The 27,295-nt window shown below is 42.9% G+C and overlaps 1 protein-coding gene across 1 annotated transcript; it reads left to right on the top strand.

The window, feature by feature from the left end:
* Nucleotides 1-485: 485 nt before the first annotated feature.
* SLC25A15 (solute carrier family 25 member 15) lies at nt 486-25,311 on the top strand. The gene is made up of 7 exons (XM_074987089.1): nt 486-663; nt 4,371-4,497; nt 8,615-8,873; nt 17,156-17,293; nt 18,161-18,330; nt 20,030-20,188; nt 22,223-25,311. Exons 2-7 carry the CDS (start codon nt 4,443-4,445, stop codon nt 22,345-22,347), a joined length of 906 nt encoding a protein of 301 aa, XP_074843190.1. The 5' UTR covers nt 486-663; nt 4,371-4,442; the 3' UTR covers nt 22,348-25,311.
* The last annotated feature ends 1,984 nt before the right edge of the window (nt 25,312-27,295 follow it).

Consider the following 27,295-nt stretch of genomic DNA (forward strand, 5'->3'; position numbering starts at 1 on the left):
AGGCTCCAGCCATCCTCCTGCCAGCCCCCACTCTCCCCAATGCCCTGCCCATCCCGACACCCCCTACTGCCCCACCACCCCTGCTCCCAACACTGCACCCATCCTCCTATTCTTGCCAACACCCACTCATCCTTCCAAAAATACCCCCCACTCCCTCATCTCATCCCTGCTCCAGTCCGCTCCCCATCCATCACTGCTCCAGCCCCCCCGCCTCCTCTCCTCCCCTCCCCTCCCCTCCATCACTGCTCCAGCCCCCACGTCCCGCTCTCCCAGCAATGCCCCACCCTCCCCGCAACACCTCCTACGTGCTCCGCCTCCGGGGGCGCTGCTGCTGCGCGGTCTCTGCTTGGCCCTGCCCAGCGCCGCGTCCCTGGCAGGGGCGGGACCAAGCGCTGAGCCGGGCTGGGCCGCGCCTCCCGCTCCAGCTGCTTAGCGCCGGGCCGAGGGCGGGGGGGCGTAGCTGGGCTGTAAGCGGAGCTGGCAGTCGAGGGTGGGGTCGACAGGCGGCTCCTTTTGCGCGCACGTGGCTGCCACGGGCGCCTGTCACGGCCCGGTCCCAGCTCTACCGGGCCCGGCTGGCGCGCGGAGGGAGCTGCTCCAGCCCGCACGCGGCCAGCCCTGCGGGTTGGGCGGTCGCCGAGAGCTGCACCTCGCGGGACAGCGGTGAGAGCGGCGGGGGGTTACTGCAGCCCGTGCCAGGGAGCGCCGGGATGCCGGGCACCGCCACGCGCGGTCCTAGCCGCTGTCCCCAGCACAGGCCTGAGCACCCTTGGCGGTGAGGCGGGCCGGGGGAGTTGCCTGGAGGAGGTGCAGCCGCGTTCGAGCTGCCCGAGGGCCTCTTCTTGCGTGACTTGTCCCCAAAGCAGCTTCTCCGAGCACTACCTTGTGCGGAGCTGCCTGGTCCCTACAGCTCCTTGCTCTGAACCTGACAAGGAACTGGGGGTGCAGATGAGAAACGGGGTCCTGGCGGGGGGTAGAGCTGAGGCTGTAACGTGAGCATGTCTCCAGCGGGAGTAGTGGTAATTCCAAATACCCAGTGGGTTTTGTGTGTGTGTGTAAAAAAAAAAAAAAAAAAAAAAAAAAAAAGTGCAAGCTTGGCTGAAAGTATCAGAGGGGTAGCCGTGTTAGTCTGTAGCTTCGAGAACAAGAAGTCTTGTGGCACCTTATAGACTAACAGGTATTTTGGAGCATAAGCTTTCGTGGGCAAAGACCCACTTCAGCAGATGCATCTGATGAAGTGGGTCTTTGCCCACAAAAGCTTGTGCTCCAAAATACCTGTTAGTCTATAAGGTGCCACAAGACTTCTTGTGGTTGGTAAAAAGTGTAGATGATTTTTGGCACTTTTGTAGTATTAACCGAACAAGTGCTCCACTTGGTCATTTAGCCAGAATGGTCTTTCTCCCTAGACAGTGAAATGTAAAACTGCTATTTCTGAGGGTTTATCTAAGCTAGAAAATGTGATTGACTAAATTGACTGAAAAAAAATCACGCCCCTTGCACAATATACTTAGATCATCTTACATCCCCAAGCAGAAGAATTGTTCTATTGACCTTGCTACTGCCTCTTGGGGAGGCAGGTTAAGAAGGGTGTCAATAACAAGCTACCCTGAAGTGCTAGGGGTGCAGTTGGGCCTGGGTAGCATTTTAAATTTGGATTTAACCCAACATTTTCCCGCCTTCCCATGAGACCAGAAACTCTGACGGTAGCTTTTGCCTTCTGTTTTTATTTATATAATGTACATGTGTTTAGTATAATAATTATAATTATTATAACCCTAACAGGTAGCTTATTACAGTCTCTGCATGCTATCTTGCTCTAACTTCTCCTACCTACACTGAAACAGTAGGACAGCCTCAGGCTTATGGTTCTGGTTTTTTTTAAAGTTTGCATTCTAAAATGGGAAAAAACAAAAAAAGGTTTTATTCTTATTGGGGTGCAAGTTAAGAGCCATTGCCAAGAAATGGCACCTTTATGGCCCTTTTATTCAAATTCTACTTTGGTCATCGGCATGATGTGTCCATGAGCAAGTCAGAAGTCATGATTTGTCTTTCTGGTCTCTGAAGTGGGGCAGTAGCTCTCATTTTACCAGGGGTTCTTGGGACTTAATCATCCAGTACTTGGAGAGTCCTTTCAGGTCCTTATATCCAAGATAGTTTTAGCTAACAGAATTGTTAAATGTTAGGGATTTTCAGGAAACCAACACAACGCCAAGATTTCTTTAGATTTGCCGTATGAATGAGTGATGGTTTAAAATAGCAGTGTTAAGGGTGGGGATTAAAGGCACCAGTCATTTACTTACTCTTGCAAATCCAGAGAAATCTTTAAGACAAATGGAATCAATAAATCTGGGGTATTCAGTTATTTTTGTCCAAGTCCAGATTTCTTGATCCAGGTATAGTGAGGGCCCAGGTTCCAGAGAAAGTTTAACAATAATAAAAATATTGCAGGGTCTGTTCAAAATCATCTGGCCATCCAGATTTGGCCTGCAGTCTGCCTATTGATTAAATGGTGTCTCAGGTTAAAATAAACAAAAAAGCAGTCATGTAGCACTTTGAAGACTAACAAAATGATTTATTAAGTGATGAGCTTTTGTGAGACAGACCCACTTCTTCAGATCTGGAAATAGGAAATTAGGTCATCTTAAATCTAGTGCTGCAGCTGGGTACTTATGCTGGTCAGGGCACTTAACTCTTTTCTTTTAAAAAAAAAAAATTTCCTTCTTTTGTCTTCACATTCCCAGTTTGTGATATGTCTTATTAGCAGGATGGCATGGAAATGGGCATATATACTTTGTTGGCTGATATGGGTTCCTGCATACTTCTTGCGGTAGAGCAATAATACATGCAAGTTCCACTGCAGTGAGACTCATAGTGATTCTCTTCATTCAGAGACTCTTTAGTTCCTTTAATTTTTCTTTTTTTTTCCATTGCTCCTCTTCTAGATCAGAAACAAAATTACAAAGTGCTATGTGGATGGTAATAACATTATTTTCAGGGTAATTAAGTGTAAATCTTGGAAGCTTTTACCTTGAAATAATAGTAGCAAGTTTACTATGCTATTAGGAATAATGCCTTCCAAATCTTTAAATATTATTTCAGAAATACAGTACATACTAATAATGGCTGATTTCTTTTATCCCATTATAGTCAGTCTCATAGTAGCCAGATCTTTCTAAAAAGGAAAGAATCCCTTTTGTAAGTATAAATAACTATTTGGCATACTACTTGTCAGCTGTCAAAATGATAAAAAGGTATGTAGGAATAGACCTTTCAAAATATTTCTTATAAACCCTTGTCTGTCTATCACAGTTTTAGAAATGAAGTGTTACAACTGTTCTTAACTCCCTTGTCAGAATTTATGCCCTGTGCATGTTGAGCTGCTTTCCCCTTAATTTTATCATCTATCTCAGTGGTGTCCAATAGGAAGTCAAAGATCACCATGCTTGTGGTTGTCATCCTTCCACATTTGCCAGACACTCCCTCCCCCCCCCCGCCCCCGATCTAAATAAATATGCGTCCCCAGAGCCAGGCACTCCCAGCCCCCTCCCCAGTAACTGCCCTCCCGCAGCATCCCCATTCTAAATCAAAGCTGGCGACTCAGTGGAGTAGCCAAGCCTGCTGGGAGCGGGGGGGGGGTGGTGTGGTGTGTGTGTGTGTGCGCGCGCACGTGCGCTGTCCTGAGGTGCTTCTCCCACAAAGCAGAGGGGCCTGTGGACGGATGGCACTCCCTGCATGCAGTTTTAGGAGGAGCGGCATTAAAGGCTACAGGAGCTGCATGCGGCTCCAGAGCCAGAAATTGCCACACTGCTGTGTCTTGTTCGCCATATGTGGCAAACATTTTGGAAACTGCGGATCTAGTGCCTAAAACACTTTGGATGAAATATTTGTACATTATATATTGGGAATGTTTTAATTCTTCTGTAGATATCCCCTTTACCTTAACAAAAAAAAAAATTATATGGAAGGGAGCACTTTGCTAGTACAATTCCTCACGCTCCTTATCTTTCCTTTTTTAAAAATTACTATGCTGAACGTGGCAGTATGTACCTTGTACCATGGAGGTATTTGAGTTTCTAACTAGTTTATGTATTTAATACAGTATTTAGTTTTCTAATTTGGTTCTGTTGCTGAGAATGAATCCTTGCCTCTTATGAAACAGCCTTCACACTAATCTGCAGATTTGTTTTAATGAGTAGTGTTTTATTTGAAAAGCTTTGCCTGTGTAGGGTATTTAATGTGCCATCCACTTTCTCAAGAGGCAAACAAATAAAAGCTACATTTGGCAGCATTCTGTACATTTAAATCTGGGCTTCTGTTAAAAAGACTTGTATTGGGAACACAACCAATGTTTTTATTCTCTTTCGTCTTAGGTATACGTATCGCAACACATTACCTGTCATTGGCAAATTCTTATTCAATAGCAGCCAAGAAGCAAGTGAAACATGAGGACAAATCCTGCCATTCAAGCTGCTATCGACCTCACAGCAGGTGCAGCAGGTAATATTGAAGAACTTTATTTTCAGAGTTTGAGAATCTGATACAAAGAAGCTTGTGCTCTTAAAGTGAGTCTCCTCTCAAGTGTGAATAAATTAATCTGATAGCTAAGTGACTTCTGATTGCTAATGAGGGAGATTTACCATATCAGTAATGCTTATTAATAACTGAAAGTGTAGGAGAGGCACATTTTCCACATTTGAAGAAAGCTGTTGTAAAATGAAGGAGGGGAGTAACTGACCTTAGCCCAGTGTTGCAAACATCTGATAGGTTAATATCACTCCACTGAAACCAATGCCAACAAGTAAATATGTAACCTCTTTCAGACTAATAATTTTCCAACAGTAGGTTTGAGTACATGGATTGTGTATTTTTACGCTCACATGAGTTTCAGAATGCCAGTCACAAGTAAAGTTTTGCAATGAAGGCAAACACCACGTGCAAGCAAAGTGGTTGAGATAATGCTACAGCCCTAAAAACTCTCTCGAATTGAAAAGGGCAGAAAGCTATCCAAAGGGCTGAGTCTCCTTTGAAGGTAAGGAAACAGTGGTATTCTGAATAATGTAACATACGGTCATCAGTTCACTTAAGTTAGCTGCAAATGAAATGATCAATTTCTCATAACACCTAAAGCGTGGTTAAGGGTGAAAAATTAGGAGAAATGAACGTCACAAAGAGGATGGAAAAATCATGCCAGTGTGCAGTTCCTAATACTGCTGGTGCTCTACACATGTAAGCATCTAATCACATCTCTTGCATGTTATAATGCAGCTAATTCAGGGAATGTCTGCACAGCAGTGAACTCACAACTAGCCTGTACCAGCCAACTGGGCTCTTTGCCAGGTAGGTATCTGGACTCAAGCTAGAGGACAGGCTATAGCAGCCTGCAAGGTGGGAAGGTCCCAAACTCAGGCTTCTGCCTAAACCCACAGCAATGAAACTGCTCCAAAACCAGGTCCGAGTCTACAAACCTAGCCAGCTGTACGTAGCTGTGTGTCTATCTACACAGCAGCTAGTCTCCTAGGAATGATCCCTGTCTTTGTGCCATGGGTCCAACAGTGTTAGCCAGGTCTCCATAGCTGTGTCTACACGTGCACGCTACTTCGAAGTAGCAGCACTAACTTCGAAATAGCGCCCGTCGCGGCTACACGCGTCGGGCGCTATTTCGAAGTTAACTTCGACGTTAGGCGGTGAGACGTCGAAGTCGCTAACCTCATGAGGGGATGGGAATAGTGCCCTACTTCAACGTTCAATGTTGAAGTAGGGACCGTGTAGACGATCCGCGTCCCACAACATCGAAATTGCCGGGTCCTCCATGGCGGCCATCAGCTGGGGGGTTGAGAGATGCTCTCTCTCCAGCCCCTGCGGGGCTCTATGGTCACCGTGGGCAGCAGCCCTTAGCCCAGGGCTTCTGGCTGCTGCTGCGGCAGCTGGGGATCCATGCTGCATGCACAGGGTCTGCAACCAGTTGTCGGCTCTGTGTATCTTGTGTTGTTTAGTGCAGCTGTGTCTGGGAGGGGCCCTTTAAGGGAGCGGCTTGCTGTTGAGTCCGCCCTGTGACCCTGTGTGCAGCTGTGCCTGGCACCCTTATTTCGATGTGTGCTACTTTGGCGTGTAGACATACCCTCGCAGGGCCTACTTCGATGTGGTGCCGCGCAACGTCGAAGTTGAACATCGACGTTGCCAGCCCTGGAGGACGTGTAGACGTTATTCATCGAAATAGCCTATTTCGATGTTGGCTTCACGTGTAGACGTAGCCCATGTGTTACATGGCACCTGTTACAAGGCACCAAGGTCCAAATCCAGACGTCAGTATGAAACGTGACGTGGGGAGGAGAGAGGGTGCAGTTACCATTATCCAGGGGCAATGCCACTTTGAAAAGGATTTTGTGAGGCTACTTCCCCGGACTTTGCCCACATGTACATACTTTGTATTTACCTGTGGCTGTTTGGTATATAATGCATTTGAAGGCTTCCATACAAAGGCCTATCTTAGCTGCTAGAAAGGCGAGAGAGCCCTCTCTTTGTTTCCTGCTACCTCACCATAATCTCAGAGTAGCCTGTTGTTGCTAGTCTACCCTTCCACCAAGCTTTTGGGTCGTCCTTACTATAATGATTCACAAGCACCTTTTCCTGTCCCGAAGAGTAGTACTGTGAAATTACTGAGTTGTGGTGGTTTTTTTGGTTTTTTTTGGTCTGATTCACTAATGCCCATATTAAATAGTAGCAGCAAAAAGTAACATTCTGGTCAGCATCAAAGGCACTGGAACAGTCAGTCTTGAGACTAGGGACAATAAGTTGCTGAATGCAGTGTCATATTGACTACCATGAGGGCTAGGAAACCTCACTTTGATTTAAAGAGATGTGTCATTTCTCTCTCCTTATGGTTCCTGCCTACCCCCCCCCATGTACAATATTCCAGGAAATTTGCCTGTTTCTTGTCAGTAAACAGGTGAGTTGGTTTAAAGGTAGAGAGTTATTTACTCAATTTCCATTTTTTGGTTGCCACTCAAATACTAGCTTCAAACAGGATGAAGACATGAAAGCCTTTAAACATCTCTATCCCCTTGATACTTGAAATCCTTCATAAAGACACTGTGCTTGCTTTGTTTACTCTATTAATCCTCCTTTGTTTTAATGGGCGGCTGTTAGTCTTCCTTTCCTTCCTCACCTTCTAGTATTTTAAAGGCCTCCTTTGTTTTTCCACCCTGGAAGCTCATGATGTGTGCCTTGCTCTTGTTTTACGCTGGGTCCTGCTGCTGTAATGCAGCTGCATCTCTGCCCTTCTACAGAAGTTGATTTCACTATGTACTAGGCTAGCAAGCCAATTAAGATATTGTAGGGATCCAAATTGCCAATCCCTAGTTAAGTGTGTTGTAGTGCTTCAGTGTTCTCTCTGGAGATTGTCTTGCCTGGCTGCCAAAATAACTTGGCCCTTTGGCCAAATCAAGTCATTCTTTTCTGGGGTAAATAAATTCTAAGCAAGTAAACAGTGCTTTTACCTTCAGTCGGTCCCATTGCTGTGTAGGAGATATCTGAAAGGTAAGACCTTTTCCTTGGTTGACTCGGACTTCTTCCCGTACATCAGGGTCCAAGCTATCCTTGTCCTGCGCATCTTCAAGTCTGTACTTTTGGTAAGCAGGGTTTTCCTAGTTGCTATTACCTCAACTCACAGTTCCCGCTTCAGATTCCCAGTGCCACTTCCTGTTTTCACATTTCTCCAGAGAAGCCTTCTCCCAGGTCTCTTCTAGCTGTCCTCAACGAAGCTAAAACTTCTGGTCAACATTCCTGGCTCCATCTCGAGTGATGTGCCACCACCAGTTTCTCTCCAAACTGTTGGCTGCTTTCTTTCCCTGCTTCGCTGTAGACTCCCTTAAACAGAGCCCGTTACAGGCACCTTTACAAGCTCTCAAAAGCAAGCCACATCTGCCCCAGCCAGCTATTGCCATCCTTAGTTAATCCTTCCCCTGCTGAGTGGGGGAAGTGTCATACCCTGCTTCCCAGCCTGGCTAGCTGTGTCTCCTGCAATCTCCTGATCTGGGAGGAAAATAAAGCAGAGTGAGAGGATTGGAGTTCCTCTGAAAGGGTCAGTTCACCTTGTGCCAGCGGAGCAGACTGGCTTCACACAGAGTGAGAGCACGAATGATAATCACCCCTTTGAAACAAAATGTACCTCTCCCGGCCTCAAACCACTGAACATGTTGGATTCACATATTCAGCTTTAGTTTCTTGCACACTTTTGTCACATCAGACGGATCTCATCTTTCGTCTGTGGTGCCTGTCTAATACACAGGGAATGCTAATATAATTGGTATCTCATATTTCACCATCTATTCCATGTATGAATTGCTTCACTTGTACTATGAATGAATGTCTGAATGTTCTAAATCATGCCTTGAGCTTTTCATTTGGTTCTGCTATACTGTGCAACATATTTCTAAGAACCGGTGTCATCCTTGCTATCACCAACATTGATAGAGCTGGGCACAATTATACCAGTGATGAATTTGGCCCTGTCTACTTATTGCATTCCCCACCCCCATGCCAAACGGCTTTTTCATTATATTGTGTATTCACTCACGTAATCTGCTGTTGAATGCTGACACTCTTGTTTCCTCAGGTGGGACTGCATGTGTGATGACTGGCCAGCCCTTTGACACAGCGAAGGTGAAGATGCAGACATTTCCCAGCCTGTACAGAGGACTCATTGACTGTATTGTGAAGACATACAAGCAAGTTGGATTGCGAGGCTTTTATAAAGGGACCACCCCAGCACTGGTAGCCAACATAGCAGAAAACTCTGTCCTCTTCATGTGCTATGGGTTTTGCCAGCAGATTGTGAGGGCCATTTCTGGATTAGAGAGGAAAGCAAAACTGAGGTTAGTAACAAATTGTAATCTCCAGAATATTGTACACACAGGAGTCGAGTGCCAATAATGATGTGGTGTGTTTCGTCACTGTGTAACTACTAACATGGGGAATAGCTGTGGATGGGCTCTGGACTGGATTCTCTTTAAACTGACCGCTTAGCACTGAGCACTCTCTAAACTGGCAGCCACCCAGGAGACATTCAGGTGCCACCCAGCTGATTCGGTGCTGCCCAGAGCCAGCAGTGTGCGTTTCTACTGGTGGTGCATATAACAATATATTCTGCCTATGGATGGAACAAATTAGAGGGGATGCTGGTTGTGGCTCTCCCGCTTAACATCCAGATCGATCCCTCAGCTCTGGCTCTGTTCCTGCCTACTGCTTGCTGTGCTCCAGCTGGGCACAATGGTCGGGACTCAGGGCACGGGGCAGGCAGGGCATGCCTTTGTGCCCCACTCCCATTCCCTGAAAGGGGTGCTGAGCAGATGTGGGGGAAGCTTGTGGGTGCCCATTTTTCCAGGGCCCCTCTCTCCCCAGTGGGCTAGGACCCTTTGGTCTGGCTGGGGTGGCTCTGTGGCTAATCCACCCCATGGAGGAGAGTGGGCAAGTGATTGGATGGCAGTAGAGGGGATCCTCAAAGGAGGTGGGCCTCCTTCCACAGAGAGCCAGCCCCAGCATAGGGATGGGTCCTAAGCGCTGTGTTAGCTGGAGAGCTGCATCTCCTGAAGCTAGATGTGCCTTTGTGAGACTCCTGATCACAGCATGCATCTCTCTCTCTCTCTCATGCACATATGCACCCCTACCTGGCTGAAGGGGATGGTAGCAAGGGGGCTCCCAAACACTCTTACCCAAAGTTGGGGGGCCAACTCACATGTCCCATCCTGGCCACACCACAGGTACTAATTTTGTTACACAAGACTCCATCACTTATCTTATATTTTATAAAAGGGGTCACGAACCCCCTCTTCCCCAATGCAGCTGGGAGCTTGCTCAAAACCATGCAATTTGTGGGCTAACAAAAGACCGGCTAGTGCTACCAACCACCACCTAAATGGGAAAGCTCTGCAACTTTATTTACTAAGGAAGCCATTGTAAGAAGGACTATAAGACTATGGCTGCACTACCCAGTTATTTTGAAATCACTGAGCTGTGATCTAGACTACACACAGGCTATTTCAAAATAGTGGGTGCATTACTCTGAAGGTGGTGACCCTCAAAGTGAGAGGAAAAGTGCCTCTGTTGAAATAGGCACTATTTCAGAGTAAGCCACAATGGGCTTCAATGGCACTACTTCAGAATAGCACTGTGGACCTGGAAATGCTATTTCGAAATAGCGGAGTGCTGTTGGGAAATGCACGTTGTGTGTGGTTGTGTTATTTCGAAATAAAGATCTTTCTTATTTCGGAAGGGGGCTGCAGTGTAGCCATAACCTTAGTGACTTTGAAAAGTATCACTGGCACGTGGACCATACAGATTGCTGATGGATACGAGGTATTGCCTTTGCCAAAAAAAAAAAAAAAAGGGGGAGCTAGGGAGAGGCGTGAGATATGGTGGTTCTTCAGACGGTATCATTTGTTTGGGAACACGAGGAACAGAGAATTCTATAAGCATCTTTTTTGGAAGTCTCCTGACAGTTCTTATGAAAAAAAGGGGCTGAAACTACGGGAGTACTGACAGCTGCAGTTCATGGATCACTAAGAGGCTGCACCTTCATCATCCATAGACTGCTCTATAAACAGATATCAGTGATGGCCAGAGTGGTTTGTGAGGTGGCTTAATATTGTCCCAGTGCTATCCTACCCTTCAGAGCAATAGTGATGCAGAATAGCACTCACTTATTCATTATAACTCAGCATTCTGGCTTCACTAATTTGCCATTTTAAAAGGGGGTTGGGGAGGTGAAGCTCTTGGTTGCCATTGTGCACACTGGATTGTCCTGTTAGTACTTATAAGCTATTGAAAGTAAAACCTGAAAATTCAGTGGTGTGCATGTATAGGTAAATGACACCTTTTCTTTCCTGGTAGGATTTAGGAAAAACATAGACACTTGTGGATTCAATTTTTAAGGAGAGGAGAATGAGTTTAGCATCAGCTAGTTAAAGGCAGGTTTTATTAGGTGCATTGCATCTGTAGATATTCACAACTACCAAATTGAGAAGGTAGAAGGAAATTTATCCCTTTATTTTTAAACCAGTGATGATATTGTGCATTTTAGAAGTAGTGTGCAAATATTCTAAACTTTATCCCTTATCTCATCTCCTCTGAACTCCATACCACAGTTGCCTTTCTAGTGAAGTAGTAAAACAAATACTGACTTTCACCAAGTCAGAATGGATTTTGAAATCATTAAAGAGAACTAGCAATGAAGAAATTGTGGATTAGTTGCAGAGTAGAAGAATATGTAATATCTGGTGGGGCCTTAACATTTGAATGCATTATCAATTGGCTTTTACTTCCTAGGGTGTTGTACTAAATATAAAATGGTACTACTAATTTTACTGGTTGTGGCTCTTTTCGGGGGTGGGAGGGCAAGGGTGAAAAACTGGGGTTGTAGCATTGAGCAGTGGAGTGGTAGCATAAAATAGCACAGATTAAAACTCTCTCATCAGTCAGACTACTAGAATTTTGAAGATTTTTATATGTTATAAATAAAATAATTGGAGATACACATCTCCTAGAACTGGAAGGGACCTCTGGAGGTCATCTAGTCCAGTCCCCTGCCCTCTCAACAGGGCCAAGCACCATCCCTGATATCTATTTGCCCTAATCCCTAAATGGCCTCCTCAAGGATTGAGCTCACAACCCAAGGTTTGGCAGGCTCATGCTCAAACCACTGAGCTGTCCCTCTCCCTAATATATAATTCGATGTTCCTAATACAGCTGCATTTACAACACAATCATAGCAGTATTGAGGACCATGTTAATATGATCCAAACACCTCACACCTGCACCACCCTGCTTTGGACAGCTTCTTGGAAAGAGTCTGGCTCAGAGCAGCCTTGTAGATCAGCAGCGCACAGGGACTGAATTCCATTCTTGGGAGCCATCCAGTGGGTTCATTTTGCCCCCAGACATACAGTTAGAGACTAGCTGCTCTAGGTTTCAGCAGTCATAATCCTCCTACTCTCTTTTGGACTCTTAACAGCAACAGAGCTGGATCTGTCAGCAGGCAGGATTTAACGTAGGACCTTAGGCACTAAGGCTGTCAGCCTCTGACAGTTACAAGCCAGCCAGCTCTTAGCTAAGGCTGTAGAGCCTAGTTCTCTTTCCCTCTAAGTGGCCTCTGTGCCTTGAAGTTCCAGCCTGAAGAGGGAAATCTGAGAAGTAACAGACTGAGGTTAACTTTCAGTTTCTTACCCTCTGATCCAGTTTATATGCCTTCTTCGACAGGTATTTTGTGGTCTGTGAGTTTCCTAAAACAAATGTGTGTATACTTGTAATTTGAAAATAGCTTATGCACACAGCTGCATTTTAATTTACAAGAAGTGAGACTGAGCTAGCCTTTGGGACAAGAATAGTACAGTTTAGCTTTGAGACATTCTTAGAGCAGCAATAGAAAAGATGTCTCTCTGCATCGAAAGAACATGTGCCAAAGATGTCTGTTGTGGGGTTGGTTAGGAATGGAAGAGAATAAGGACTTAGGAATACTTCAGTTCTAATCAACATAGTGCGTAGGTGTCCAGTTCCCTCAGTGATTACCCTCTGATTAAATATAGTCTGGATGATAATTTAGTCAAGAATGATTTAACTGCAGACTGGAAGTTAGAGGCACTGTGCTTAGGCCCCCAAACTTAGGGCTTCTAGAAAATACTCTTCTTCCAGATTTGCCTTGTTTGCATGTCTGTAAACAAATGCATTCATTTTCTTGAACTTTCCGAATATGCTGATTAACTGTACACAGAATATCTGAAATGTTAATTGAAAGGTTCCGTAGGTAGGGTTCACTGTTGAATCTTATGTAAGTAACTAGCGAAATATACTATGGGTCATTTATCTACATTAGATTTTTTTGCCTCAGTAGAGCTAGAGCTGTATTAGCCCTTGCTATTGCATTGTACTGTTCTCTTACCTTCCTTGTTTTTAGACTTGTAGTGTCTCCTTGAAAATCGCAAGTCACTTCCAAACATTTGTGAGTTACACATGTTGCGATGCTTGTGAGGTAGGCATTGTCCACATTTTCCAGAAAACGAAGCTGAGCTGAAGTTGCTAGTGCCTTGTTGCAGGAAGTCTGTGGCAGAACCAAGAATTGAAAGAACTCTGTATTCGCACTCTGTTGCTCTGGCTATTAAATCACCTTTCCCTGGCAGGAGACTTTTAAAATTAAAAAAAAAAAAAAAAAAAATTGCGATTCTCCCATCCTGTCCCCTAAGTGAAGTTACACTCCCACAGTAAAAGCCACATTACATGTTTAAATTAAAGTCAGATACTTCAAGTTGGGAGTTGTAAAATTAAATTGCCTGTGTAGACTTAATTGGGTCCCTTGAACCATAAAGTCAAGGTACTGTTCTTATTTATATGATTACACACTACCCCACCACAAGATATCTGTTTCATGGAGTGCACAGGAAGCATGGTGCTCACAGGATGTAATGAGCCATGACTTATTGCCATGGCACCCTATGGTGGTCACTCAGAAATTAGCTCAGTCCAGCCATCAGAGCTATGCATCTTCTACTACCTTGTATCAGGACCTAGTACATTGCTCCCTGTGGCAGTGCCTCCGCTCTGAGGGGTCCTCACCCTCAGGAGAACCCCCCACTCCATACCCACCTTGCCTCAGTGACAATCATCATCTAGCCCCTTACCTCAGGGCAAACTGCACTCTGAAATGGCCAGTCATTGGCCCTGGGTGTCTCCGAGCAGCTCTGGTACCACTCAGTCCCCTTTTTCTAGACTTCAGCCTGGGATTATTCAGGCCAGAACTCTCCTGGCTCCCCCTGCCTTTCCCCAGCACTGATCTTTCTGTGGTACATCATTCTAGAAAGCAGATAGGTCCCTCTCCCTCCAGAGCTGGCACAAATATGGTGCTCCTCACCTCCAGCATCCCTTCTTATAGGGCCTAGCTGAGCCCTGATTGGCTAACTCTAGCTCCACTCTGATCAGCTCCTGGACAGTCCTCTCCCAGGTTGTTTGTAACCCTTCTCATGCCTGGAGTGGGGTGACTACCCTGCTACACAGGAGTATTTTGGGCTTTTTTCCTCACTGTTCCATGTATGACCCCATACCTTATTTACTGCATACTATTCTAACTAGACTCTGCAGACAAAAGGTTCTCATCGACATTTCTAATATCTTCTCCCCAAAGTGTTTTTGAAGCACTAAGATACTCTTTAACCTTCACGATACCGCTGTGTAGTGAGAAATATTGTCCTCATGGCAACAGAGAGAAACAGAGATCAATCAAAAGTCTCTCCTAGTTTTTGGTGTCCGATTGGAGCTACATAGGATGTGACTTTTATGCCCCACAGTGTTTAACATTAAAATAACCAGAGCTCAGATCCCGTTGACCTATGTGGCAGCTGTGAGGGCCCAGCTCTTCTGGAAATCAAATCCTAGGCTCTCACATCAGATACCCAGAAAATGAGAAAAACACAAGGAGTGTCACTTAAGTGACTTGCCCTGCCTCTCACACACACACTTTGTGACAAAGACAATTCTCTAGAGTTGCGCTGAACTACCTTAACTAGGAGACCTCAGTTCTCTCCTTGCAGTCTCCTACCTCACTCGCTGGACACCTTTCTACTTCTGCAACATATGAAGTAGCGGTCCTACATTCAACAGCCTCCTTTACTTGACAGTTTCCAGAACAGGTTGATTCTGTGTTTTGAGTGAGGCAGGAATGCTTTGGGGGGAAAATCAGCAGGCAACTAGAGACACTAATAATGCATGCCAGACAAAGGGTACTACATATGCACAAGAAAAGCTGAAACTTAAATTCTCTGATAAAACTGGAAGCCTTTCATTCTATAGTAACAGAGAGGGAGCCGTGCTAGTCTATACACTATCAAAACAAAAAGCAGTCAAGTAGCACTTTAAAGACTCGCAAAATAGTTTATTAGGTGAGCTTTCGTGGGACAGACCCACTTCTTCAGACCATAGCCATACCAGAACAGACTCAATATTTAAGGCACAGAGAACCAATCCTCCTCGCTTACTGTTTTTGGTTCTCTGTGCCTTAAATATTGAGTCTCTTCTGGTCTGGCTATGGTCTGAAGAAGTGGGTCTGTCCCACGAAAGCTCACCTAATAAACTATTTTGCTAGTCTTTAAAGTGCTGCTTGACTGCTTTTTGTTTTTATTCTATAGAGTGACTGATATCCTAATCAAGATACTAGGGTTTAAGTCATTGTACTACAAAATCAGAAAATACCTCATATGTAGGTGAATTTTAAAAAACAAACAGAACTTTTGCTTGAATTTTGCAGTGAACTTGCTCCTCAAATAATTCTCAGTTCAACCATATACTCCCAGCTCAGCAATAAACGAAGTGATCAGTGCTATTGAATCCACTTGAATTGGTTGGTGCTAAGTTCATTTTTGTAGTATGTTAAAAATGCTTCTCATTAGTTCTAATACAAACACTTTACTTTTCACAGCCTAATTTTTTAAACAGATGCCAAAATTAAATGGAAGTATAACTCCTCAGTATATTTAAAAAATCTTATGGTCCATTTAATTTCCTGACAAGGCATTCTGTTCTTTGTATAGATTCAGAAAGCACCGCATCAGTGCATATTTAGAAAACAGAAGAATAGGGTTACTCAGCAGTCTGACACTTACGTAATTTAAGGTACACTAAATGAAAGCAATGTTCATATAGTCAAATTGTGCTATCTTTCCCACTTTCCTAGGATCAAATGTTTTCCCATTCCTGATTAAGGAACAGAGCAAGGCACTCAGTTAACAGGCTTGTGGGTCATCTAATAAAAGCCCGAGATGAGCTAAATTATAAAGGCACTGCCTTTAATGGTGGTTGAAAGTATTCATGGTGATCCTAGATACAGTGAACAGGTTCCAGCATTTTAAATAACTTCAAAATCGCAGTTTGTCCTCATGAGACAGATGGATTTGGTGGCAAGGAAAATATGGAACTTTCTGATTTCTACAGAATGTGTAAGGTATTTGCTGTCTTTTTAAGATCAAAATAAAATCCTTGCAGTAGTGCACAGAACACAAGAGGAGATAATCTTGCTATTCTCACCACTGCTCCAGCATCTTTATGCCAGATAAAAGGATCAGATTGGCATAAAGGGATGCCCCAAATCAATAGTTGTAATGTCAGAAGAATTTCGCCCATTGTAGGCTTTGAGCAAGGCAGTTGTAAGATTGTCTTCAGAGGACCCCATTGCAAGCACCTGTGGTGGGTATGTTGGGAGCAGGCAGCCTGTGGAGGTTGCTGCAGGTTGCAGGCTGGTGCGATTATAAATTACCCCGGAGGATTCTCCAGCTTCGAAAGCAAAACCTCAGATAGGGAGGACACAAAGGTGGCTGAAAAACCATCATGAGCAAACCCCCATGCCCACACCATTTGTGAGTTCTGTATTGCCCCCGCCTTAGTGACTCGGCAGAGCAGCTCAGTCATGGTCTTTATGCTGTACCTAGTCTCTCTGCCGTGGTACTCATCCGAACTCTGGAGGGAGGGGAGAACATCTTGGATCATCTTGCTCATTTTTGCTTCACCACAAAACTTCCTCTTGAAAACACCAAAGTCTGAGGCTCTGTACCAACAATTAAAAAAAAAAAAAATTGGTTAGTACCTTTATGTGGCCATTGTTCTGCAAACTGTGTTGCAGATGTCCATCCCACTGCATTTGGTATAGCTGTTACGAGGAGGAGCTGTACTCTGACTGCATGATAATTTGTTGATCACAGGGGCATGTGGGTTTGATGTCTCTTATCTGTACAAAGGCATTAACAAAAGACTGGTAAAGAAGTTGTGGCCTTGTGATACCGTGGGTAAAAGAAGCCATACCGTCTTTAATGTGATCTTATCAAATTTCACTTCAGGTCTTATTTAATTCAGCTAAGTGGTTGTATGTTTTGTCATTTCAGGAAATGAGATACTTACATGTGTATATTTTTTGAATGAGCAGAACTTATTTGAGTAGTGTATGGAGATAGATGGAGCTCTGTTTTGATCACATCTTTTAAATGACTGCTCTTCCTTTCTCTGCTCTTACTGAGTTTTTCTTTATTTGCTAAAGCTTTCATGAAATAGTTGGGTGCTCTTGCAATAGGCTATCATGTGACTGAAGAGCAGTGCCAAAGCATTATCTGTAGTTTCTTTGTTGCAGTGATCTGCAGAATGCAGCTTCAGGCTCTTTTGCTTCTGCATTTGCTGCCCTGGTCCTGTGTCCTACAGAACTGGTGAAATGTCGCCTGCAGACCATGCATGAAATGCAGTTATCTGGAAAGATAACACAAGGACACAAGTAAGTATGGAAATGGCTCACTACCACTGAAGTCTGTTGATGTTATGCCTGTTTTAAAAGTCCTCCCAAATATACTTGTAGTGCGCTATTAAATGCAACAAAGGGTGTGCCACTTACTGTCAAAATACATTCCTGTATGTTGTTAATGCAGACTGTTACCCAAATGTCTGCCTTATCTCCCCTACCTCTTTCCCACCAACAGTTCACAAAAACAGCCCTCCGACCTGAGTTTAGCAGTGTTTTCTGCCTGGGTTAGCTACCGTTTCCCAAGTTGTAGGCAAAAACCTAAGTGAGGCTTTCACCCAAGCCAGTAACCTGCTCGCTCTGCAGTCAGGATATGTGATAAGTCACTTGGGGTGGGACTAGTGCTCCACTCCATTCTCACAGTTGCCCATGTGGTGCTCAGGAGGACAGACAAATTCTCCCAGAATGCACTGGGAGAGAATCAGCATCATACCCTACTGCAGCACAGAGAACCGTGGGGTATGCCCCCATAAATACTAGCCATACATGGAATACAGCTTCACTGAGGATACAATAACCAGGATAGGGCTTTGCAACATGGCTCCTCATAACTGAGCTAGGCTGATCCAGGTTGCACCTGGATTGTCAATCACCTGTGCTCACCCTGGAGTGATGACATACCCTTAATTGCCACCTCCTGTTCCTGTCTGAGGTCTGTGACAAAACCAAATGATTGCAGCCAGGATCTCCTCAGTTCTGATTCTTTCCTTGCAATTAATTCTTGATTTGACTTTCATTTTCCCATCTGTAAAATGGGAGTAATGTTTAAGGCACTTACAAGATATTGCAAATCAAGAAATGTAAAGCAGTACGTATCATTAATTGTTTCAATCTCTCTATCAGTACAGTTTGGTCAGTAGTGAAAAGTGTTGTTCAAAAGGATGGTCCACTCGGGTTTTACCATGGACTGTCAAGCACTTTACTTCGGGAAGTCCCAGGTTATTTCTTCTTCTTTGGAGGCTATGAACTGAGTCGGACGTTTTTTGCAGCAGAGAGACCAAAAGATCAACTAGGTATGTGGCTGATTGTGGTTATGTGGAAAAGATAGTCTAGCATACTGCCAGTCTCAGAATCATTCCTGGACTGGTAATTGTACTTTATTCACTTGCTGCATATCTGCAAAAAAATTTATGGCACTGTAGATTAGCCAGGTGGGAGAAAAAACAACTTGTTTCCTGCTTATGATGAGGTTCTCTTGTGTAACTCGTGAAGTACTGCTCACACCAGCCATTTTCAGAATTGACATGCATCAATTTATTTTTGTACGTTTGTTTAGCTGATATATGAGATCCCTTAACAGGAGAGGTTAATTATGCAAAAACAAATGAATGTTCAACACTACACAGTGCACCACCAAACTGTTTACTGCAACAAAGTTACTGATATCTCAAGGAATTTGAACCTTTCCCTCTTCTCTTGCATGGTGTGCTTGTGAGTTTGTGGGTGCACTGTCTGTGCAGCCTTGAATTTTTTCCGGAAAAAATAATTAGCTTGAGGCAGACACTGATGAATGAAAATTTCAGCCCATTGCTTTGGCAAAGGGTAAAAATCCTGTCTTTAGTTGCTTCTGATGGGAAATGTTGAGCAGCCTCAATAATAGATAGGTCTGGCAGACCTAACTATGATATGTAGGGACTATCTGGTTCTTCTGGATTCAGATGTTAGTACTGCAGCATGTGAAATGTAGTTGCTGTATCATTCTAATATGAACACAAACTCCTGGATTCCTTATTTTGGACAGGTGCTCTGAAGTGTCCTTATCTTCTGTTTGCCAGAAGCTGAGAATGGGTACCATGGTATGATTGCCTGTTCATTTCTTCTGGAGCATCTGTCGTTGGCCACTGTCGGCGGACAGGATGCTGTGCTAGGTGGACAATTGGTCTGACCCAGTATAGCTGTTCTTATGTTTTATCTCACCATGCACTTTGAGAGAGGGATATTATAGATGGAGACCCAATGGTTTTCTATCTAGCTCTCAAAACACAAGATACCAGCCTTTGAAAGGACTTGGTGTCACTATTGTGCTTTTTAGTAAGTAAATGTGCTAGCTTTTTGGCCACCGTCAGTACAGGATTTTTATAAAATTTGATCACAAAAGCAAAATTGTATTCTGAAACTTGACTGGGTTTGTAACACTACAGTCTCAGGCAATTGACATGCCTCTTTTGTATATTGAGTATAACTGCTGGCTTTACTTAGGAAATTTTTTACAACCTTTTTATTTGTGCTAGTGCTCCAGCGCCAATCCATCAACAGAAGCAGGCGTGCGTTCGTATTTTGTCTTGAGTATTAATTAAATTTGGACACACCTTTTCGTGTCCTGGCATGTGAGTTGCACTTCTGAACTAAGAATATTTAGATTTAGAAGGAACTGAGAGAGTGTAATAGTACCTCTTTTCCTATGTTACAAAATGTGTTAAAGAAACCTGCTTTCCCTAAACCAGTCTTTGTTGAGGGTTTGTTTACGTGGCAAAACACTTAAACTCTTGTCCTAAAGGTGCTTGTGGCATTAGGAGGCTGGATGCAGTAAAAATCCACAGCCACTTTTTTAAATCTTACATCTGTGATATGGTGCAGGCTTATCACACAGAAAGACTTCCACCTCCTCTTAAATGCTGTTTTTCTTGCTTCTGTATTACTCTACCATAGACATAACACCATCAGATTTGGAGGATAGCTTGCAAAGCATAACAGCTTCTTTCATGTTTTTAGGGCCTATTCCTTTAATGGTGAGTGGTGGTTTTGGAGGCATCTGCTTGTGGATTGCTGTTTATCCTGTGGACTGTGTCAAATCTAGAATTCAGGTTCTTTCCATGTCTGGGAAACAGGCAGGCTTCATGGGAACATTTGCACATATTTTACAAAATGAAGGTAAGCATGTGTAGTCCAAACCAATCCTGCTAGCTCCTGTGTCCCACTCTAGTTTGGAAACTCTATTCTGAAACCTAGTCTGTTAAGCTAAGGGGAATGAATTACACTACTTCCATTTTGGTAGGCCACAAATTACAATTCTTGGGGAAATTCTCCCATCACCACCTTTAGAGACCCATGAAATGATGCCACTAAAAATGTTAATGCTGACAACAAAACAGAAACTGGTCTCATTTAGATTCGGGTGTAAAGCATCCACTACAAGTAGTGCTGCAGAGGCAATCACTCACTACTTACTGTCGTGTCTTACCCGTTGAAGACAGATAAATTAATGCAGCCCAGGATTCTGTAATGGCTAACTTGTTGTTTAAACATTGAAACACCGAACAGGAACTAGAAATAAATAGTCTCCACAAATTTGATCTATGTCTGAAGAATTTTAGAAGTGGTAATTTTTACATGTCTAAAAGACGCACACTTAAATAGGAAAGTAGGGATTGCCAGACTGGATCAGATCCATGGTCCAGGATGTAGTCTGACGGTGGCTAGTACCAGATACATCAACGAAAGGTGTTAGAATCTGGAGCAAAAATACATAGGGCAAGCTACCCCCCTGCCCATTAGGTCTTTTCCAAATCTCTAAAAGTTAGATGGACTGAAGCCCCATGTTTAATATGCCTTCCAAAATTTTAGTAAGGTGACTCTTAATCCATATCGATATCCAGTCTCTTCTTGAATCTTGAGTTGTTGGCCTCAACGATTTCCTGTGACAAGTTCTGCTCTCTGCTTCCTAATTCTTCTAACATCCTTGCTTTAAGTTACTCTCTCTGACTTCTGAAGAGGGGAGTATGATGGGTTGGTGCCTAGAGCTCCCCTTGAGATTGTCACCTGCTGTTCCCGGTATCATTGAACCCACCTATCCGACCTCTGGAGTGCCCTGCCACCCCATCTTGCTGAGCCAGAAGTTCTGGTCTCCATCAAAGGCACAGATTTGCAGTATACCATTCTCCCCCACCAAGTAAAACAGACATTGATGACAGCTCAGCGAGGTGTCACTTACAGGGTTTTGACAGAACCCAGGAGCACAGCCCAAATAGGAACCAAAATCCCCAATAAATCACTTACACTGTATAAAAGTTTAACAAAAGAGAGTTACAGTTATTTACACTGGGTTTGATAATAAACCAAAGTGATTTTATTAAGCATAAAAAGTAGGATTTAAGTGAATGCAAGTGAAAACATACAGATCAAGTAAGTTACTAAGCAAAAATAAAATACGCCAGCTAAGCATAACACACTGTGAATAGTTGTTACAAATCATATTTCTCATTCTACTTATTTCAGGTGCAATTTTTCACAAGCCAGAGGTAATCTTTTTCTCTGACCTGGCCCAGCAATGCTTCTCCACCCCTTTGTTGCACCTCCCCTCAACCCCTTTCCAGGTGTTCTTGTGTATCCTCTTGGGGCAGGGGGAGGCAGTTTCAAAAGCCAGTCAAGACCATCATTGATTGCTTCTCATCCCATAAATAGAATTTCCCCAAGGCTGGAATGCTTTGTTCAATTCTCCACATGCCCCCAGAAAAATACCAAATTAAAGATGAAATCTAGCACCAGGAGTATGGCCAGAGGTCTTTGTAGGACCAACCTTGGTTTGGGCTTACAGGAAAAACAAAAGGATATGTAGATCATTGTTTTGAACATAGGGCCATTAACTTCCGTAAGTACTAGTAATGGCTTTCACTAGAAGACCTAATTTAATAAAACAAATTTCCATTAAAAAGGTTTAATATTTAAGACTTTACATACAAGAAAGTTAATGCACACAAGTTGCCTGTAAGCAGTTCAGGGGATTACAAACTCTTGAATGACGTTCTGTTTTACATAAAGCGTATTTGAGTTATGCATATTCGTATTCAAACATTGTGCCCTCATATTTTTTATGGAATGTCACAGAGAACACCAGAATTCTGTTGCTGGTTGGTCTTTAAAAGTTTAGCATGTACACTTCTAATTGTTTGATGATTCATTTTGCAGGAGTATTAGCCTTGTATTCTGGACTAAAGCCTACTTTGATTCGTGCATTCCCCGCCAATGGTGCACTATTCCTGGCCTACGAGTACAGCCGCAAGATGATGATGGAACAGGTTGAAACATACTGAAATCTCCCAGCAGGGTTCGGTCAACCTTTTTTCTAAAAGAACTGTAGGCCATTGCAGGACTTAAATGGGTACAAAGCCAACTGCGTGACAGCATCCTTTGAGAAACTCACTTCAGTTTAAGATTTTAAATATTTTTAAAGTAAATGGATTTTGTAGACAGGGTGTGTGGTTTTTAAAAATATTTTTAAGGGTAGGTGGAGACATGTTTTTAAGTTCTTTCCACCTATTGTGTTTCTGAAGAGATTGATGTATGTGGCCCTGGTGGAAATAATGCACAGTATAAACAGCAGTCATCTTTCAGTTAAGAAAAAGCTCAAATTGTAAAAATCTAGTTCTATAATGACCTGGTTCAAGAAGAGGGAATATTCATTTTCCACTGTTAGCAGACAGCTGACTTAAGGTCCACATCGCACTGGTGCATTAGTAAATTAGTGCTGCTCTTTTTGTTTAACCATTTTAGGGTTCTTTACATAGGGAGTTGCTCTTGAACAGTTTCACCTCTCGCTGGCACAAAACTCCTTCCAAATTATTTCAGTCCACTTTAGACATTTCATCAGGAATAGTTCATCTGCTTCAAATTCACACCATAAATTATTCTGGATTCCCTTTCTTGTGTGGCCATACAATGAAAACAGTCAGCTGCTTTCATTTTACAGCGGTTTCACCTCTTTGTAAGAGATTGATCAAGTACTTTAAGAAACAATAGTCTAATATACCATGAAAGGTAGAACAGGGAAGTTTAGTTTCCTGAAGTATTTAGTCTATGTATTGTATGGCTATCACTTACACTGTGTTTTAATAGTGTTCAAAATGATACAAACTCATTAATTCTGCCATCAACAGTTTCATCAGTAATGTGAAAATACTAAAACTGAAGCAGAATTGGTCTTGGAAGCCTAATACCTCATTCCCTGCTGCCCTCTCTCCCCCCTCCAAAAACACAAAATAAGTGGAAAAACCTCTCCCTTCAGTTTTAACTTCTGAGTCTCTAGGTTGTCTCCTTCTATAGCTTTACAAGCAGGGTATGTCCAGTACTAGCTACCTCCGTCTTCGATCCTTTCAGGAAAGGGTCTACTTGTAGATGTCTAGTATGGTAGTTCTCAAGGGGCATGCACACCCCTGGGGGTACAGAGGGCTCTTCTAGGGGATATATCACTTCATCTCTGTATTTGTCTAGTTTTACAACAGCTACATAAAAAGCACTAGCAAAATCAGTACAAACAGTATATACAATGACTTGTTTTACTGCTCTATGTACTGAAATGTAAGTACAGTATTTAAATATCTATGGCAAAAATGAGAAAGTAAGCAATTCCTCATTAATAGTCTAGTGTGCCACTTTTATTTTTATGTCTGATTTTGTAAGCAAGTAGTTTTTAAGTGAGGTGAAATGGGGCGTATGCAAGACAAACCAGACTCGTGAAAAGTAGTCTGGAAAGGTTGAGCCACTGGTTTAATATACCCATCACAGGATATAGTGCCAGTAGGTTGATGTCTTAGTACTGCTCATCTTAGCAATGGAATGTCCAGACAACCCAAATGTCTATAATAGGATCACCTACCCCTTGATCCCTTTCCTATGTTAAAGGGGTTTAGCTGACATCCTACCATCCCAGTACCAACTGTTGCAACTACTCATATTTTTTAAACCAAGACAAAAGTTTATGCATTGTGCCATGAGGAAGACCTATCAGTGCAATCATTATTACCCACTGGCCTCTTTCACGGTCATCTTACAAATTTGTCTAGGAGGTTAAAGGTCACCTTGGTAGTCACAGCCCTTTATTGAAAGGGCAGGAGAGCGGAACAGAGTAGAAGGCCGGCATAAATCTTAATTGGTAGATGCGTGTAAAACAAAAGCACATGCGTATAGAGGCAATATTATATGTCCTTGTTTTAGTAAAACGCATCCTGGCAGAACATCTAACTTGAGTGAACACTTACACAGGGAAGGAGGTTCATTACAATGGTACGGGACTCAGTGACAGCTGGCTTGGGACATTCAGTGTTGAGCTTCAGTGGAGGACATGCACCAGTCTGGTACCTGGTCTATACTTTGATCAAAATGAGGTTGGAGGAATGGCAGGACTTCAGCCATCGTAATCCAGAAGGAACAAGATTTGGTGCCAGATAATATAAGTTAGGGGTGGAAGTAGATTTCCCTTAAATGTTTGTGATCTGAGTGGAAGCATGTGATTGAGACTGTGGTCTTAAAAACAGCTGCTTGCCAGCTTTTGTGTTTACCAAAGAGAAATGCTTTAGCTGCCTCATGATTGGCGCCTTTTAATAATGCTCATGGGCAGTCAGATTTTGGCTAGAGTTGAGGGTAGATATAACCTATCTTCATGACAGTTTGTGCTTTTTTGTTTTTGTTTTGTTTTTTTAATTTTTGCTGACTGGGGAGGGCGGATGAGTATTTGTTTACCAGTGCAAGGTATTCCTTCCTCTCCTCTAGTTCTAGCCACTATTAGGGCAAGGCTTCTTCCCTTTTCATCTCCTCCCAGGAAAGAACATCCTGGGAAGTCAGTGGAAGCCTCAGCTTTTTTGAAGTACTGTTATGCTCTATTGTAATAGAAGATGCTTGTGGTACTCAGAATCATGGGTAAATATAGCATAATACATGTTGGAATAAGGTTGAATCCAAAAATGGTTTACAAGTTACAAGGTAATTTTCATCTTTTACATTTTAATTTGAAAACAGTGGGGAGAATACCGCAAGCAAGTGCTGAAAACTGGGCTGGTAGAATCTAAGGTAATTGCGTTGCAAGTAGAAGAGTAAAAATCAAAGTTAAGTCCATGTCAGAAATAGCTGCCTCTTATGTTTTTGTACATTGCTGATTTTTTAAAAGCTGTATTTCCGCACTTGAGGTGAATCAAACCACGGGTGTAACAGAAGCAGGATTTTCAAAGACTTTTTACTACAGTCAAGCAGCAACGAAGGGTCCTGTGGCACCTTATAGACTAACAGAAAAGTTTAGAGCATGAGCTTTCGTGAGTTAACTCACTTCTTCAGATGCTGGTCCTGGAAATCTGCAAGCCCACCTAACCGGATCTGCCACACCATCCTGGGCTCATTCAGCTGCACATCTACCAATGTAATCTATGCCATCATGTGCCAACAATACCCCTCTGCCATATACATTGGACATACTGGACAGTCTCTACGTAAAAGAATAAATGCACACAAATCAGACATCAGAAATGGCAATATACAAAAACCCATAGGAGAGCACTTCAATCTCCCAGGACACACAGTAGCAGATTTAAAAGTAGCTATCCTGCAGCAAAGAAATTTCAAGAACAGACTCCAAAGAGAAATTGCTGAGCTACAATTCATCTGCAAATTCAATACCCTCAGCTCAGGATTAAACAAAGACTGTGAATGGCTGGCTAAATACAAAAGCAGCTTCCCCTCTCTTGGAGTTCACACCTCCAGATCTACTGATGACAATACAACTCAGCCTGCCTGACTGAGCTAACCTCGTTATCCCCAGCCTTGCTCTGGCCTATTTATACCTGGCCTTGCAGATTTCCAGGACCAGCATCTGAAGAAGTGAGTTAACTCACAAAAGCTCATGCTCTAAACTTTTCTGTTAGTCTATAAGGTGCCACAGGACCCTTCGTTGCTGCTACAGATCCAGACTAACACGGCTACCCCTCTGATACTACAGTGAAGTTTCTAAAGTTGACACTAAGCTAGTTCAAAGCCTGTTCTCACTTGGACTATTAATATGAAATCAAAGTGTGAACTATGCACTACCATTTAGCAGTGTGAATATGCAGCTATTACAACTCTGTACCTGTATATTCATAATTACTTTGGTATTCATCTCCCTGAATATTCCAGTAATGTCATCAGCTATTCATGTAACTGTGGGATTTAGTTTACAAATGCTAATACTGAAGATGTGATTAAGTTATGTATATTTTAGTTTAATTGACCACATAACCAGCACTCTGTGTCTAATCCCCACAGCTCAAATTAGGAATTTAAGAATTTTTTGTAATCTGTGCTTCAGGTTGCTAATGTGTAATTGAGAAAAATGTTTTGTAGGATAAGTAGAGGCAGACTTGTGAATTTTCCAAGCTCATCTACAGTTAAGTTTTTTGCTTTTTTTAGTGTGATTCATCTGTGTAGCACTTATGCTTAGTTTAAATTGGTTGAACATGATGAGTATGTACATACTGGCTGGTAAAGAGTTATTACTGAAATTAGTTGTTTGTTTATTACACGTAGTCCTTGTGCCACTGGAGATGATGTTGATTTTAAACATTATTACCAGTTTGTTTACATCCACAGACCACCACATGTAGTGGTTTAAAATCTAAGAGCTGAGATTAAAATTTACTGCTGCTAAAATTACTGAATTCCAGTTAAGCATAAGACAGTTTTACTTTGAGTGGCCAACAGCTGTTTTAGTTCTACTTAATGTTTTCAGGAGAATGAACTGTTAGAGTAAAATAGTTTCTCTTTCATGTAGGAAAGATTCAGAATCAGACATTTTACAAGTTATGGTAAGCTTTGTAAAGTGAGATGCAGTAGTGCAAGCCAAGAGTCGCATTCTTCCCTTTCATTTGTCCCCATGACATGATTTTTTTTAAAGTACCTCTAACAGTGAGCCAAAAGGTGCATATGATTTTCATAGACATGGGCTTGAAGTGTCTTGGTGCACAATAATTCTACTTCAATTTTTAGTAAGAACTAATCTGCTTTTCAGATTGAAAAAATAGATTTCACTCGACTAGAACAATAGTTGCCTATCCTAATTGTGGCTTACCCTGACTCTAGAAGAGCCAGAGCCTTACACGAGGCATTGTAAAGTCATTCAAATAGCCATTCAATAGCCTTATCTTTCTGTAGCACATCACTGCAGCCTGGTTTGAGAATGCGTATCTAATCCTCAACTTTGACAAGTGCACTTTGTGCAACTGCTCGCCAGGCTGAGTT

Source organism: Carettochelys insculpta, chromosome 1 (assembly GCF_033958435.1).
Source record: "Carettochelys insculpta isolate YL-2023 chromosome 1, ASM3395843v1, whole genome shotgun sequence".
NCBI classification, from domain to species: domain Eukaryota; kingdom Metazoa; phylum Chordata; order Testudines; family Carettochelyidae; genus Carettochelys; species Carettochelys insculpta.

Coding starts and splice junctions, on each gene's coding strand:
- SLC25A15 (XM_074987089.1), top strand. CDS start 4,443: ATGAGGACAAATCCTGCCATTCAAGCTGCTATCGACCTCACAGCAGGT. Junction 4,498..8,614: donor CCTCACAGCAGGTGCAGCAG/GTAATATTGAAG, acceptor TTGTTTCCTCAG/GTGGGACTGCATGTGTGATG. Junction 17,294..18,160: donor AAGATAACACAAGGACACAA/GTAAGTATGGAA, acceptor TCTCTCTATCAG/TACAGTTTGGTCAGTAGTGA.